Source organism: Sinohyriopsis cumingii, chromosome 15, assembly GCF_028554795.1.
Source record: "Sinohyriopsis cumingii isolate HCF-2022 chromosome 15, ASM2855479v2, whole genome shotgun sequence".
Lineage (NCBI taxonomy): Eukaryota > Metazoa > Mollusca > Bivalvia > Unionida > Unionidae > Sinohyriopsis > Sinohyriopsis cumingii.
In genome coordinates this window covers 63,942,367-63,960,584 of record NC_142975.1, presented here as the reverse complement: position 1 = coordinate 63,960,584, position 18,218 = coordinate 63,942,367, and the positions used below count along the sequence as shown (strand labels likewise).

Here is an 18,218-nt window from a genome sequence, read left to right as displayed (position 1 = left end):
AATAGATGTTGTGCTCATACATAATTCTTGAAATAAGACATTTCGTAAAAATATTTTTGGGATTTCTTGCGTTTCTACAAGGAGCTATAGACAACAACATTGAACAGGATACAGCATACGTCATCGCCTTCCATCTTGGATTCTTCATCGGGACTCGAACTTGAAATCATTAGAACATTTTATTATTAGGACTTCTAAACTTTTATTCGTGGATTATTCTTGGAGTTTGTTTTTTGGCTTTGATTCTTAAAACCGTAAATTCTTATTCTTTTATTTTTACAGCATATTCCCGATCATCCAAGCAGTGCAAACTAGGGCTCAGGAAAGGAAGATAACAAACCTTTACGCAAATTAAAATTACTGGAAGCCATTACAGATATCTCCCACGAAGAATTTCAGAATGAGCAAAAATGTGACGCGTCTCTACGTGCAAACGCGAAGAAAGCATTATCGGGTACCGTGAGTAAGAGTAAGAACGGGGGTTCTTCTAAATTCCTTACTCGGAAAGGTTTAATGTATAGAGAATACTCTACACTTGATAGGAAGTTCTTGCAACTAGTGATCCCCCATAAATCCAGGTCGCATGTACTCGAGGTCGCGCAGGAGTCGAGTATGGCGGGTCCTTTAGGCATGAAGAAAACAACAGAGATGGTATTAAGAGAATTGTATTGGCCTGGTGTCAATAGCGACGTAGCGCGGTTCTGTCGCTTGTGCGAAGTTTGCCAGAAAACTGTCTCTAAGGGCAGGATAACTAGAGTACCGTTAGGTCAAATGCCATTGATAGATACTCCGTTTAAAAGAGTGGCCTTTGACAATGTGGGACCTATATTTCCACATACAGATCGGTAAAACCGATTGATCTTGACGCTGGTAGATTGCGCTAACAGATACCCCGAAGCCATAGCTTTGCCATGGATTGAAACCGAACGTGTATCCGAAGCGCTCGAGGACATGTTCAGCAGGGTCGGAGTGCCCGAAGAGGTTCTTACGGATTGTGGAGCGCAATTCACCTCAGATCTCATGGCAGAAATTAGAAGGTTGTTGTCCCTTAAACAGTTGCGCACGACACCCTACCACCCTATGTGCAATGGGTTGGTCGAGAAATTCAACGCGACGTTGAAGCAAATGTTGCGACGGAACAAACTTAAAGACCTAATAATGTTTCCTACCTTAAATAAACTCAGCATGTTTTTTTTCTTCTATGTTTTCTAATTTCATGGTGTTTGTGTTCGTAATCGTATCATTATATATGTTTTTTTATTTTGTAGGTGTTGTCTAATGTTGTAAAACGCTTAGTAAAGATTAGGCGCTATACAAAGTCCTTATTTTTATTATTAGTATGTGTGCGGAAAGACCTAAGGATTGGGATAGGTATCTGAACGCAATTCTGTTCGCGTATCGTGAGGTTCCTCATGAAAGGTTAGGCTTCTCCGCGTTTCAACTATTGTACTGTAGGACAGTTCGTGGTCCTATGCGCATTTTACGCGAACTGTGGTCAGACGAAGTCGCGGACGAAGAAGTCAAGACTACTTACCAATACGCAGTAGATCTGCGCGAACGATTAGAGCGTACATGTCGAATGACGCAAGGCAAACTCGCGAAATCTAGTTGTAGGTACGTGAAGTACTACAACAGAGGAACGCGAAGTAAAACGTTTGATGTTCGTGCTTCTCCCAACGAATACAAATTAGCTGCTATTCCAATGGAAAGGGCCATACGAAGTCAAACAGGTGAAAGGCGAAATGGGCTATATCATTGACGTGGAGGGTAAGTCCAAGATATTTCACGTCAATATGCTTAAACTCTATCTAGAAAGACCTAGACAAACAATGGATAAAGGGGTCTTGAATGTAGTATGCGTAGCGGTGATAAAGGATAAGTCGTGTGACGAATCGGAATCGTCTCCAGGACAGAAATGCCCCTTGAATACCCCAATTACGTAGGGAAAGAAGGTATTGACCAGATCAACGTATGCCCGGGTTTATCAGTGGGTCAGCGTGCACAAATATTGTAGGTTTTGTCCCAATACCCTGACGTGTTTACGGACAAACCGGGCTGTACTGGATTGATTCAACACGAGATCAAGTTGAATACCTCAGAGCCGATCAGGATTAAATGATATCCAATACCCTTTAATGTGCGAGAGACAATCAACGAAGAAGTGGGGAAAATGTTAGACAAGGAAGTGATCGAACCTTCCAGTTCCCCGTACTCGTCCCCTGTTGTGTTAGTCAGAAAGAAAGACGGGAAGAACCGTTTTTGCATTGATTTTCGGCAATTGAACAAAATCACCGTGTTCGACGCAGAACCAATGCCAGATATGGAAAGTTTATTTTCGAACTTGGCAGGTCATAAATGCATCCCCAAATTAGACTTTACCAAGGGATATTGGCGTATACCAATCGCTATAATGCCCGGGAGTTAACGGCATTCGCGAATCCGAAAAGTCTTTATCAATTTAAAGTTATGCCTTTCGCTTTAGTCAACGCCGGTGCGTCATGCGTTCGTCTCATGCGCAAACTATTAAACGGTATGGAAAACGTCGACAGTTTGTAAATGATATCTTTGTTTATATACATACATGGGATGAACATGTTAAAGTATTACGGGATCTGTTCGATAGACTTCACACTGCAAATATTACAGCTAAGCCCACCCAAATGTAGTATAGGGTATTTTAGCCTAGAGTGTTTGGAACATCTCGTGAGTGGATTAGGTCAGTTGAAACCTCACCCAGATAAAATAGGAGCAATCAAAGATGCACCTAGACCAGAAAATAAAAAACAAGTACGATCTTTCTTTGGTTTGATTGGGTTTTATAGGAAATGTGTCCCCAATTTTGCGGCTATTGCCAGCCCATTAACAGCCTTGACTAGGAAAGGGCAACTGAATAAATTCCTTGGGGTGTGTGCCAGGAAAAAAGCATTTAATGCTTTAAAACAGAAACTGTAAGTGCACCAATGTTAAAGTTGCCAGAATTGAACAAAACGTTTGTGCTGAGGACTGATGCGTCCGATACGGGTTTTGGGGCTGTTTTGATACAGGAGCAAGAGGGAATGAAATTGCCCATTGCTTATACAAGTAGGAAATTGCTCCCTAGGAGCGAAACTACTTAGTAATTAAAAAGGAGTGCCTAGCCTTAGTATAGGGGATAGGAAAATTATATACGTACCTTTTCGGGAGGGAGTTTACTTTCCAAACGGACCATCAGCCGCTCTTATACTTGAACAAAGCAAAGGTCGCAATGCAAGATTGGTGCGTTGGGCGTTGTCTTTGCAACCGCATAGTTTTCGGATCGAGGCGATTCGAGGATCGGAAAATGTGGGTGCTGAGTTTTAAAGTAGGGTGTAGTTATCAGATCATTTTCGTTCACTATTCAAATTGGAAGTTTTAACAATTGTTTATGTTCACATTCCGTGATTTTTCTAAAAGTGTTACCACTTTTTTTGGGGGGGAGGTTCTGTCACGGAATTAAATTCTTTTATTTATTGAATACATGTACTCCGGTTTCGTTTTTTGTTACAACGATACCAGAGGATGATTTGTGTATATTGTGTCGTGTTTCGAAATAGTAAGTTCGGTTCATCCCATGCCGCACGTGCGAAGTGCTCTCGATGGGACGAACCAATGCATATAATGCACAGACTATGTTTGTGTATAAATACTTTACCGTACGTAAGTTTCTTAACAATACCAAATAGTCTTGTCAGCAGTCAGTCTGCTTCAAAAACGTGCACATATCCAGCTTTCGAGGTATGTAAGTTTATTAATTTCTAGTTTATAAGCTATAAGTACTGTTTTACCACGTTTATCTTTTAATCTTTGCTATATAGCTTTGGTTTACGCAGCATAATACACATATTTCTATTCTCGTTTTCTACTTAGCAAGGGATTTATATTAGCAATGACAAGCTACATTTTTAAAAAAGACTGTTTAATATAGTAGGATTCTTATCGAGCAAGATTAGGTTTATTTTTGAACCTGTCATTTTGTAATTATTGTGCTGATAATGTAATCTATATAATTTACCGTGTATAACGTCATTGTGTTATTATACCCGTGTCCTGTATGATACACGGTATTGGATATATTTTCAGCTGTCTGTCTGTGACCGGAGTGTCTGTGTCTCTCTGTCACCAGAGTGTCTGTGTCTGGAGTGACTAGAGTGTCTGTGTCTCTGTATGTTACTGGAGTGTATGTGTCTGGAGTGACCGGAGTGTTTGTGTCTGGAGTGACCAGAGTGTCTACTGTCCGGGGTGTTCGGAGTGTCTACTGTCCGGGGTGTCCGGAGTGATCTACTGTCCGAGGTGTCCGGAGTGTTTACTGTCCGTGGTGTCCGGAGTGTCTACAGTGCGGTTTGTCCGGAGGGTCTACTGTCCGGGTTGTCTGGAGTGTCTAACGTTCGGGTGTCCGTAGGGTCTAATGTTCAGAGTGTTCCGAGTGTTTCGCAGTCTTCTGAGTGTCCAGAGTCTGTAGCAGCTGTGAAGCTGAACTGTAGCAGCCGTGGAGCTGAAAAAACGTGTACTGATGACGGAGTGTGTCTCCGTATATGTAATTTATTAGCCGTGGGCTAATTTTAGGGTTCGTAAAACCCAGTGTATCTTTCAGGACTGATAAGTTGTATATCTGTCCCTCTTTCTTGTCACCATAATTTCGCTACCTGAGTGAATGCATTTTACTACTTGAGTAAAATTTTACATCTTTTACTACCTGAGTAAACTATATCCAACGTTTCATTACCAAATCGTTGTGAAATATTCACCCCTTGTCTCTGTATTTGCAAAATTATTTTTTTTTTTTGTATTTTTCATCAAGTCTGTGCGTTCTTATGTTAATTCAATCCAATATTCGGATTGTATATACACACACATATTCATAATCAATTGCTCATGCAAGTCATCCATTTTTAAACCTTGTAGTTATATCTTCGCCAAAAGTGTTCTGTTGTGAATCCGAAAAGTCCACCCGGTTAGCTTGTTACACCATGATGCGCCCTTATTTCGCTGTTTTCTCTCGACGAAATGTCAGGACGTCCTTGGTTAGTGGACTTTATACCCTAGGATTAAAATATCAAAGATGGATCCATGTAAAAACCTAATAAAGAGGGGACGAATTGGCTCAAATGGAAACGTAAGATATAATCTTACAGCATCTGTAGAGTTCTGATTGCTTTATCTAGCCGCAATGTTCTAGAAATAGGCTGAAAAGTTTTTTTTTTCTCAAATTTTCCTACTGTTAGAACGGATCACTACTTTCGTACTGTTCAACAGGCGTTGAAATCAAAATCCTGTAATCAGAAGTTCAGTTAGTACAAACTCTTTCATTCAGTCTATTAATATGTGCGTGTTTTTCGTACCTGGTACCCGTCGAACGCACCTTATATCGCAGTTTGCTATCGACGAAATTCGTCAGGACTTCGTTCGAGAGTTGACTATCCCCAAGAGAGAAAATATAAAAGAAGGTTCCATGTCGAAACGGTTTAAAGATATAATGTTTTCACGGCACGTGTCTTAATCGACTTTCATCTAGCAGTAGATTTCTCGAAATCGCCTCGACGAATTTTTTTTATTAAAAAAATTTTTTAGAACGTGTATCTAGTTAGATAATTGGCAGTAAACTAAAACATCTGACGCAAATGTTTTTGTGTGTGGGACATGTTATTGTCCATATTTTGTTTCGGATAAATTGTGACCCACGTGTGAACCAAAATACATTTAACCCGCTAAGAGAGTAAACATTGCGTTCGCTGATGCGTGAAAATAGTATCGTTTAAACTTGCAATTTCAATAAATCATTGTTTATCTCACAAAGTAACCTAAAGGCTTCGGTGACTCCAGGTAGATCGCTTAGTTCCCAAGGATTATATGACAATCTTATAGGTCACAAACTCATAGACCCATTTTTCTACTGATAAATGTTAAGCCCTTGTCACCAGTAGTAATCCCAGGCATTGTGTTATTGAGAATTGTAAGGACAATATTTATTTTGAACAGGTATATAGCAAGAACTTAAACAAATGAAACGTAACTACTCAAGTTTTAAGAGCAAATGGACAATATATTTAGTCAACCATTTACTTTTGGTGCCTCGGGGTGAGAATAGACGTTACTGGATGGATAGTCGTCAAACAATGAGACATAGTGTGTCGATGACGTTAAAATACTAGATTTTAATATTTTGCCTTTTAAATTATTACTACCACTTGGTTTTGAGAAATCGCACCTGTTAACTAACTTTACGCAAATATTTAAGCCACTATTCGGGACACAGTTAATCTAGTTCACAATAAAACTGTCCCAAACCGTTTTATTGTCTGACTCACAAACGACTGCTTTAATATATACTACTTGATGAAGAAAGTGCATATTTGATGCAGAAATTGATATCAAACACCCAAGAGTATATGATCATAAACAGCTTCTCCTGTCGTGATAATCACAGCCTGAACTTGCGCGTGGAAGCGAATACATGGATATTTATCCCATTTCACGTGGTAACAGAGGAACTTGGATGAAGAAGGATGATATTTAGCTATTGGTTAGAAACAGCAAGCTGGAAACATCACAAACAAATTAAAAAATAGGAACGCCCCCAAGACCCTCACGTGGAAAATATGTACACAAAATACACGTTTGTGTTTGAAATATAGACCTTGTGATTAAATATAAATTTGAAAATAACCGACAGACGCTTTGCGCAAGAGTTTATATATGTGCTTTTGTGAACCTTTTTCTATTTATTACGTTAATGCCACAGTTTTATAGGACAATATTTTATCATTTGCAAAATAAAAAAGGAAGAAAAGTCAGTTGGTTCGCGGATGTTTAAGGTGTATGCCTGTTTTGTCCTTATCTCTAGCAGACGTAACTAATGTGAAAAGAATCCGTTTAGAGTTGTAATGCTTTCCTTATCTAGGTGATTTCTAAGATAGTGATATGACTAATTTTATGTTAGGACGAAAACGCGTATTCTTACTCAAATGAATTTCACTTGGACAGTAAATGGAAGAGTATGCTTGTAACACATTTGTTATCTTGCTACTATTCATAATATATTCTATATACATCATATATTGCAGAATGAATCCATATCGGCTGAGTTATTTCACGTATATTTCAAATGGTGATGCTAGTGTAACAAATTATATGATTTCCTCAATCGGTCTATTTAAATAATGTTTTGATTGTATGAATGAATATGTGAATTTCCCGATCATATATGAGTTCACTTTTCCAATTTGTCAACATTATAGCTCCTGTATACTCTTAGTAATGTATACCGATCAAATCATTACCATATTCAGCTAAAAGGAAAATTAGAAGAACGACTGAATGAATGAATTCTAAAGTGAGACAGTCTAATTTCCTAATTAAGCATACTCGTTGTTTCTGTATCTGCTTGCACTGATGAAGCTGTCCAATTTGTCTCTGATATGTACCGAAAGCCATCGTGTTTTATGTTAGAGCAGTATTATAAAGCACAATATTTTCAGGATGGTTTCTATTTTCTGTAGACACACGGAATTATTATATGCTCATTTTCTCCCCCATTAACTTTACATTGTCAGAATCGTGCAGTATTACCCGATATTGAACCCGCGCGACAATACACATATAGCATTCATATGCATAAAGGAACTGCTTTCTATTGTAAACAAACAATGGATACATACGCCAGCACTTCTGATTTGTGTATAAATCATGTACACTCGCGTAAGGGGCTCTTTACGTTGTGGTTGTTTAAATTTGTTTCTGAATGAACTAAAACAGATGTTTCGTGGACTGCCACATACCAGCTGCTTTGGCACATTCCGCGTTGATACAATGTTTCGGATTTAGGCTAGCTACAGTATACAACAGACGCAAGAATTGGTCCTTACAAATAACATACAAGTGACAAGTCATATACTCTCTTCTTTAGCTGGTGATAAGAATGGCAAAATAAAATTTACTTACAGTTTTGTATCCTGAATTTCCTCAAAATGTATTTTCTTAATTCTGCAAATCCAAATTACATGAGCCATGTCATAGGTTCTCAATCTTGATTACGTATTTCGAAATTGTACTGTAATTTCGATGATAATTGCAATTACATCCTCCTTACTGCACTCAAAATGAAAAAAACATTAAATTCCATAGCGTCCTTTTGATAATTGCAAATGAAAGACTTCAAATATTTTCCACATTATGATTTCAAACATTCAATGACAGAAACAGAAACACATTTGCAGATGTCAACAGGCTTCTCCTTAGCGTCCTCAATCTCATGTATTTCATGTGGAATTGTCGCATACAAATCCAGTCCATAATCACGAAATTTCCTAGAATCGAGAATAATACCAAAGTCTATTCACTCGAGATCAAATCGAAAAGTTCTTGCAATGCACATTCATGCACAATATGACTCCAAATTTCAATTTTAACTAGACGCACCATTTTCTTTCCAAAGTTATGTCGAGCGTGCGGCTAAGTTCAAATTTATCTGGGCGGAGTTATGTGCGCAGTAATAATGATAATTTGTGCAATGATGAATATGAGCTTGTGTATTTAGCTTGGAATACGGCATACATTCATTTACGTTGTTTCTTGTAGAATAAAAAATGAGCATATAATAAAAAGGTTAATGCATTTGTATGTGAAAATATGAACTCGTTTTGTCAGAAGGTCGTACATTATTCCATCCAAATAGCTCGTTCATATTTTCCCATACAAATGCAGGAACCTATAAATATTGCACAAGTGATAGTTTCGTCATGAGTGGTCCATAATTTAATTACACAGAAATTTCCGCATAATGATATCCTTGATAATCAATGAACATGTTATGAGACAACAGTCATATAGAAGACAAATATCATTTCATTTTACAGATATTAGAAATATATTAGTACCAGTGATTTTAGCCGAGCCCATATATGTGACGACATCTTTAATCCCTTGGATAAAACCTATTTTATTGGGTTGTTGTTTAAAAGGGACCAATTATATTTTTAACTATAATATTAACATCATTGAAAACGATACATTTATAACACCATGTTTTGTCTACCCATATGTAGTACGAGAGATATCAGACAGTATTCTTATCTCATCTTGCTTCATATTATATAGTATGACTGAATGGTGTTTGCTCTTATTTTCATATATAAGTATTATACTGTGTTCAGTGTGTGATATGACGTTAGGCATGGTCCTTTTCTGATTTTTCAAAAATAGCATTTATACGATCAACTATGAGAAAGTCAAGAAACCGTCTTGAGCATATTAGGGTTCATGTCACTGCAATCAAATCAAAACATGCTGCAGTAACATTACTGTCAGAGCTTCTACTTCTAACCAAGTTACTGAGTTTAACTTTCTCTGACTTTTGCCACACAACAATTTAGGAGGGTACCGACATAATGCAATGAATTGCAAACGAATAATTTCTGTGTTATACACAACATTAGAAGGAGGAAGAATCAACTTCAGTCGAACAACAACATAAGACGATGACGCAAGAAACGAAAACGATGACTCTCAGCAGTCAATAATGTGTAATTAGTGTAACAGTGGATCTCTTACATCAGTTTCGGACCGAACATAAAGAAATAAGAGCGTTATATCGAACCTACCTGTGAAAACCAAAGAACAAGAGACATATACTTTCTACAATATCTATAACATCAAAAGCAACAACAGCAAGAACAGCAGCAAGGACAATGATGCCAAGATTGTTTGACTCGTACTAAGACATTCAAAGAAATCACTTCGAGCTATTAATAGAAAATCTTTTGACGTTGTTAAACTGGCAATTTCATGACAACCAAAATTGCTCATAAAATTGATGTTATCCTTGTATTGCCCAATCAAACCAAACAAAGAAAGTACGTGTGCGTCTGAAGAAAATCTAACATTATTTTAATACAAATAGTATGCTTGCATATAAACTCTTTTCGGGGGAAGTGATTTATAACCGAAACATGCTATTGACTTCCAAAGGAGGCCCTATTGTCATCCGCAATGTTCCGTTCCCACGGTGAAACATCTTTTCATGACTAGTTTTAATTTTCCATTTGGGTTATAATGGTACAGTAACCTGTAATAATGTTTTTCCAAACTATTTTCATAACATGTAATCCATAAGGCGTCTATGCCGCTCTTTTTAGCTACTCCTGGAGTGCTCTCTCTCTCTCTCTCTCTGTCTCTCTCTCTCTCTCTCTCTCTCTCTGAATGCAACAAGAAGAAAAGTCCTGAAATATCAGAGTGAATTTTTGAGGCCAGTTTTCATGATATCAACAAAATTTACTATCTTCTCACAAACCACACTAGCGGCACAAAACCATAAAATATCGTACACACCCTAATCGGTATAAGACACTAATAAAATCGCTATTGTACGCCCCTGAAACCCTCCTCACTGATTGCTAGAACAACAAATGTTTATCAGGGAAATGTATGAAGCATCAGCAAGACGAAACTTGACCTAGTAGTCGTATGTCACGTATCTAGGCTAACTTATTTAGCCCATAACGCTTTCTTGTTAAGTATAATTAAACTAAATTGAACGAATCGCCCGAGGTGATTACGTCTGATACACGTGTGCATCAGAACGGTACATCAGTACCCGGACCCAATATTTGTATGACATTGTTATTAGCTGAGTATGAAAGAAAGCGAAACATGATGTCATCAGACACGTGGCAAAGCACACAAATAGCGATCGGAAACTTCAGTATAAATACAAGCACCTTAACCTTATCTAGCAAAATACTACCGAACGCTGATGATGGCATTATGTCGTATCTCGTTCCATATATTGGCGTTGTTCCTGCTATTAGTAGCACATGAACAAACGGCCGCTGTAGCCACTTGTCCACATGAAGATGCATCTCTTAAATTATGGTCAGATCCGACAACGTGGTCTTCAGGAAAGGTAATGTTGTCTTTTCTATTTTTCTTTTTGTTATTTGATTGCATTTTTAACATCGTTTAATCCAAATGCCTTTAAACGGTGTAAATAAAGTCTTAAAACATCAAAATATGTGTTTTATTGGACAATTAATTATCAGAAACATTTTATTCCTATGATCATTTACAATTCCAAACATGTCTGCGTTCACAGTATTACATTTAATCGACTATGGTGGTTGTATTGTTGTTTCAATTTGGTTATATATGCAGCGAGCATAGGTGTTATCTAACAAAATGCGGTAGCTATCGACCCCGAAGGGGAGGCAGATTTAGAATCCATTTTGTTTGCTTTGGTTGGTTATTGGTTTACATATTTTAAATATGAAGAAGAGAATTTATAATTTTTGTGCAAAGAGCAGGGATACCACTACCACCACCACCACTAGTATGTCTTCAACACCATTATTCTTCAATGACCGTACCACTTTTATTGGCTACAAACAGTTATGTTCGCTATAATGCATACATACATTCAATAAAGGCAGTTTGGTAAGGAGATTTCAGATAGGTATTCAAACGTAATAAGTGGCGAACCCGTTTACATCTATAAGAGATGGCAAGATTGATAAAATCGACGGGAAATGGAAAACAAAAATAAAACAAAATCAGAAACCTTACTCACAAGAGGCTTCAGATATTAAGAAATAGATGTGAACATCATTGCAACATCTGAACATAGATGGTATACGTTATTACGAAAAGAACACGATATTATGAATGAGATGATGATGACGACGACGACGATGAGAATAATGATGATGGTTGTAGCAATGTGTGAAAACTATCAGAAATCTACCTGAAAACAAGATCAATAGAAACAAGTTTTTTTTTCACATTTTCACATTTACCAGTCTGCAATTAATTTTAAAATAAGACAGATAGATTGAAGGATCTGACTAACTATTCGCAAACCGAATGATTATTAACATTTACGTACTTTGCCAATTTCTTTATACCATATAACAATTGTATTCAAGTTATTTTTATGTGCTAACTTTATAGTAAGATACCTGACTCGATATAACGTTTGATAGCGGGATCCTATTTTGTAGTCTGAAGTCACATCTGTGTATAAATCTGTATTAGACGTATGAAATATTTCGGTTGTGTCTTTTCTCGCATGCTAAGGGAAATCTGTAACACTTAGGGTGGCTGCCCTACATTATTAATACTAGGCGTTAGTTTTCATTGCAGCTAAAGGTAATTATTAGGTGTTGCCAGGAGATATTTTCTTAGCGTATTGCAAAATGGAAATTGTATATGCTTAGCACCCATCAGAGCTGCCGAGCAAGTGAGACTAAGCCTGTTATTTAATCACTTGATATTGTGACCTCGCCATTGTGAAATATTTCAATGTTCATGCAGACTTTCCTTTCTGAAGAGATCGTGACTATTTAGTCTTGAACACTAATAACAAGAGAGGTAAGTAGTAATACCCTTCGAACAAGTGGACTTCTATGTTAAATTTGGGTGGGGTTGTACCCTACGGACAATGGGAATTTAACATTCTTGCCACCGTGACGTCATCATTCCTATTGTCCCTATACAAACCCACTATTTTTGATGCCAGACAGTCCCAACATTTTTGACCCTAGACAGTCCCAATCCATTGTCCCTATACATCCAATGTTAAAATTCCTCATGTTAAATTCCCATTGTAGGTAGGGTACAACCACGTAAATTTAACATAGAAGTCCCTTTGTCCGTAGGGTATCACCTATTACTACTTATGTAGAAAATAAAGAAACAAGAATGCCATGAGCAAATGAAATTTACAAAACGGATCGATATATTTCTATCCTTCGTGAGCCTGGGGTATATCAAGCGAACATCGGACATATTGTGATAATTTTCCATTGTTGACCGGTGTAATCATCTCATCAATGTATAATATCGTTTTTAATTATCTAGGTATTATGGATCTGCTACTGATGTCATCCAATATATATATATATATATATATATATATATATATATATATATATATATATATATATATATATATATATATATATATATATATATATATATATATATATATATATATATATATATATATATATATATATATATCTGTCTCCTATAGCATATATGCTTTCCAACATATTATTATTATTATTATTATTATTATTATTATTATTATTATTATTATTATTATTATTATTCAGCCAGCTGTTGGCGCCAATGTGACAATCGATACGGGCATACTCCTAGATGAATCAACCCTTACCCTGACAGGCATTGTAGTGATCTCTAGTGGGAAGCTCGTATTCAGTCCTAACGTGGATATCACGCTAACAGTAAACTTTATAGAGATATCAGGAGAGGTCATCATTGGAAGTGAATCTTGTCTTCATCAAGGAAACGTTCATGTAACACTTGCCGGTAAGAACTGAATTTCCCAACATGTCATCGATTCATTTAATTGTTCTGCGTGTTATTCATATCTAAGATATTACTGCATATTACGTCTAAATAATAAATACTAGATTAGATGCAAAAGAGTTGAAGAAGCATGGCGAAATAAATTGATGAGATAGACAAAATAGAATAGTGTGATCTAATCTTTGACGCAAACGTATAGAAACTTTCAAATGCTAATTATGTACGTAATAGGTTCAAGCGTCAAAGTCTCATCGTATATTACTTTTACGACTAACAGACTAATGGCTGTTTATGAAAATAAGTTAATGGCAATATATCTACCATAGTTTTTGTATGATAGGTTGCATTTCACGTAACTGCGTATTAGTGTGATGTTAGAAGAGATGTTGGGGGAGAATAAACAGGAAATAATGCAAGTGCAAGAGATGAGTAGATGAACTTATATCGGACAGGATATAGAGGACCGATAACAACAATGACGAATAACAATGACGAATATCGATTCATTTACCCATTTACCCATTTTTCTGTGTTTTTTGACAGGAAAGCGCGGTGATTTCCCAGAAATCGGAAAGTCAATTTTAGTGAAGAGCGGTGGTACACTGGAGGTTCATGGCAAGAGAAAGTTGTCCTGGACTAAACTGGATGGAACTCTACAGAAGCTCTCCAAATCAAACGGAATTCTTTATGATCATAGCGTATGTGTACAATTGAAAATATCCAGTAGATGTTTCTTCAATGTCTTGTAGCATTCTTGTCCATTCGCGATTTAAGCGTTCTTCCGAATGGCAACCTTGTAACCAAACTGTCTTCAACACCGTCTGAGAGAGGGTGATCTTATTTGGTTTTTCATTACTGCAAAATTAGTATATTATGATTCTATTCCGTATACAGCCCTGATATGAAGTAGATTAGATTAGTCTGACCTTGTTATGGGTAATTTGGAAACGCAATTTTATTCTACACCCTGTTTAACCAATTGAGGTCGGACGATCATATTTGGTCTTTTGTTTCGCAAAGATTGTGCATGACAAAGACCTTTTCTCAATGATAGATACAAGCCAGTGTTGGGGTCAAAGTCAAACCACTAATAGACCTATATCTGCTATTGGCTCTACCAGAATATTGTTTTTATCGTAACTTATCTTTGGGTGCATGTACAGATGCATTTCTGGTCAGTTTTGATAGAATAATCGGAAAACGGGAAAGAAATTATTCTTCCCAGTGCCGAATATAACTGACATCAGAGTCTTATTTACCTATATTCTTTCACAATCAAAGCGTTTAGTATCATGCTAATTATTAGAATTATTTATTGTCTTCCTCCAAGGAATATTCCTAACCGGTAAATTAGTTTTTTCTGAAGTGCATTTAACGTGCATATGTTTATTCCTTGACTGATGCTCAACAATCTATAAATCAAAGTAGAATATAAATATATTTAACAGTTTACTTATTTAGCCATCTCTACGTTTCCATCCATCTAGCTTGATCTTTACGATTAATTTTGTTATGTGTTTGTATTTCATCCCATCTATTTTTCACTGATTCGACAAAGAAATCTAGCTGTTCTGCTAAGCTTATTTGTCTTATCTCAGTTTTGTTATCTCAGTCCGGTCGTCTCGGTCATGGTGTTCATGCAATAGGAAATTCTTTTACAATGAAGATACCTTTGCTGTTTTCTGTTGTGCCTTACGGAGTTGTTATAAAATCTAACAACATCAACACCTACAACAACCGAAAACAACGAATACATATCATAACGAAATTCACTAATAAAGCAATTGAAGGTATCTGCAACTCTAATAACACAAAACCAAACCATTTTGAGACACGCACACACACATACACACACGACGTTGAGCTTTTTGATATAGTTCGAGGCACACAGGCTATACACATCGCTGGCTACAGAAATCCATACTCTCTGCAAAGCCGGCACAAAATCATCAATGTATTATGTCATGCTGGTTTTCTCAACTTTGTCCAACAACAACACTCCACACCAGATGACTCAGACACAGTAAAGCAATTTCGAATGACAACATCTGCACCTACCAACCAGACTGATAATTCATCAGGTCCCACGCTATTCCACAAGTAGATTTCCTTGTAGTATGTCATTGCAATAGCGATTGCTACATCTTTGCTATTTCCATGAAAGAAAATATAAATTTCCCAGAAAGTCATGAATTTGAAATCTCCTCAGCTACTACACACTTGATTAAAACTGTATCCAGTAGGCCTCTTGTAATGCAAAGTATGGTGCCATTTTCTGCCATAGTACGTGTTCCAAATTGGCACTGTTGAAAGTTACATATTATCCATTTAAAATATTAATTATGTATAGTTATTCTAGTATGGCATACATCGATTCAATGTATTAATACAGTAATAATCTCAAATGTTTTTATGTTTCTATTTTCTCATGCGTAGAATATATGTACTTTTTGTCGACAGGTCTTCTAATTGATCTCATTAACATATTCATATTAATGTGCGGTATTGATATAGCTATAGCACGTTTCTCCAAACCGCTTGTTGTGTAATACTTCCAACACATAACAATTATGACTTTTTTCTTGATTTTGTTGCTGTTACGAGGAACGGCATATACAACTAGACTACACTTAGAAAATTATTCATATTTTCATAAATAGTATAAAACTTGATGACCTTTACATAACGTGAGAGGCTATACTATTAGCTCATTGATAATATGCGTGTTGCATTTGCTAGCTATATTGCAAGCATGCCGGGTACCATTAATTTAATTGAAAAAAGATGAGTGAGGAACACTATCTATGTCGGTGTTTGAACTAAGACAAGAAAATCCAGTCACGGGGTTACATTAGTTATCTCTCCGCGTGGCATAGCCTCGTGGGAGACAGAAATATAACCCTTTGACTGGGATTTCCTTGTCTCTGTTCAAACACCAACATAAATTCTATAAATATATATTAATCCATCCTTACATTCTCATTCAGGTGGATGGACCCAACGATCCTGACAGTTGGATGGACGCCCTTGTAGCATACGTCTTCGAAATCAATACCCTAAATCAGCCTGTGAAAAAGAAATTTGAAGTGTTTGGGTTTTACTCTTCGAATGAACTTAAAAAGCGGGATACTTTACGAAAAATGATTACAGGTACGCTTGAGCAATATCTGTCGACGTCAAGCTTTGCAAACAATTTTTTTCTTCTAATTTTAGGTTATAAAGAATTTAAATTAAATATGTAAAATCAAAAGGAGTATCCTTATTTGATTAAGTATAGAATTGTGCTTATTCATTTCATCCTTGGGTACATGAAATCCTTGTTTTAATACAGAATAGATAGAGCCTCCGATTATCTTGAGTGAAACTAAATCTGAACGATGACGTTATTATTATATGTGTGTGTTTCTCTTTTCACAGAATTAGCAAACAACGAGGTGCTTTTGTTCTCGCTGAGAAAGAATTTGATCTTGACCAATGATTTAACCGAAATCTACAACGCATTTGAAACTTTAGTTTTTGGAAGTGTGACAGGCACAAGCAAGCTGAGGACAGTCAGCAACAACATGAATGCATACGCAGCCTTGGTGTATAAAAGTAAAATTTCACATTTTAAAATAAACGTAATTTGTAATAAATCGAGCCATCCTCCATGCAGAAATGAAATGTTTGTAGCCAAATTCAATTTCATTAGTGAATTATTATTAGTTTCACGACTCCCAGGCATTCTTAAATTTGATACAAATCCCAATACTACAAAAAATTCCAAACAAGTCCTTTGAATTTGCATTCATATAACGTGTTCAGGAACATTTCCAAATACCAAACAGCAACTTAAATTATGAATTGGAAAAATACGCGCACTTTTTTATAATTCATTGCTCCTAAGGAATGAGCAAAGTTTATCAGTGATTGTTTTACTTAATACAATAGAGAAATGTATTAAATGGTTTATATGTGTCATTTATCTTCTCTATACATGATCCTAATAATATTATCTCCTTGCAAATGACCATTTTGATTCATTCTGCTTTGCTGTTTGCATGTCTGTGTATGTATGTATGTATGTATGTATGTATGTATGTATGTATGTATTTGTGTGTGTGTGTGTGTGTGTGTGTGTGTGTGCAAGCGTGCGTGCGTGCGTGCATGTATGTATGCGTGCCAGACCATAAACATTTTATACTATTGCAGCTTCCACTGGTGTAGTGGTGAAAGAGACAATCACTCCTCCATCCAGCTCAGGAAGTCTTGCCTCCGCTGAATTGACTCTTTGGGACAAAGGGCTGAAGTTTCTTGTGGAGAGCTTGACTGACACTGACGAATCCTGGAAAGCCAAACAGAATTTTTTCATCTTTACTACTTTTGCCGCCTATCCCATAATAACTCTCATCGATTATGTGACCACATGGAATATTGGTAATAATCAATTTGTTTGTTAGGACATGCATACATGGACTCAAAACCACTCTAAAATTTAAATACACCAGACATCAACAGCAAGCTCCTTAGCAGCATAGAGCTGTAATAAACCATTAGTTATCAATAGTTTTACCTAGCTCAGCTCAGTAAGTATTAGGACGTAGAAATAATCATAGAAGTTCTAATAGAAGGACATCATGCTTAGTTCAAAGGTAAGATGTGCCATAAGATTTAAGGTAAATGGATGCTAAGTGAATATAAAGAAAGAATTTGTAGAATTCCTCTTTGCATATTGATATGATGGCATACACAATCTATTAGCCTGTCTGGAGGAATAATAATAATAATAATAATGAATGAGCGTGTACTTTAGATCTCATCCCATCTTATTAAAGGGGACAAGGTCGTTATTTCCTCCACTGATTATGATTGGAACCAGGCGGAAGAGGGGACAATAATAG

At 36.5% G+C, this 18,218-nt stretch overlaps 1 protein-coding gene across 1 annotated transcript in view; it reads left to right on the top strand.

Moving 5' to 3' along the window:
- The first annotated feature begins 612 nt into the window (after nucleotides 1–612).
- LOC149781951 (cell surface hyaluronidase-like) overlaps nucleotides 613–18,218 on the top strand; it is a 29,291-nt gene continuing 11,685 nt past the window's right edge. Inside the window, exons 1-5 of the mRNA XM_089935043.1 lie at nucleotides 613–651; nucleotides 13,122–13,338; nucleotides 13,882–14,036; nucleotides 16,326–16,488; nucleotides 17,530–17,754. Of these exons, the coding sequence (XP_089791169.1) occupies nucleotides 613–651; nucleotides 13,122–13,338; nucleotides 13,882–14,036; nucleotides 16,326–16,488; nucleotides 17,530–17,754 (799 nt within the window). The remainder of the gene's footprint in view (nucleotides 652–13,121; nucleotides 13,339–13,881; nucleotides 14,037–16,325; nucleotides 16,489–17,529; nucleotides 17,755–18,218) is intronic.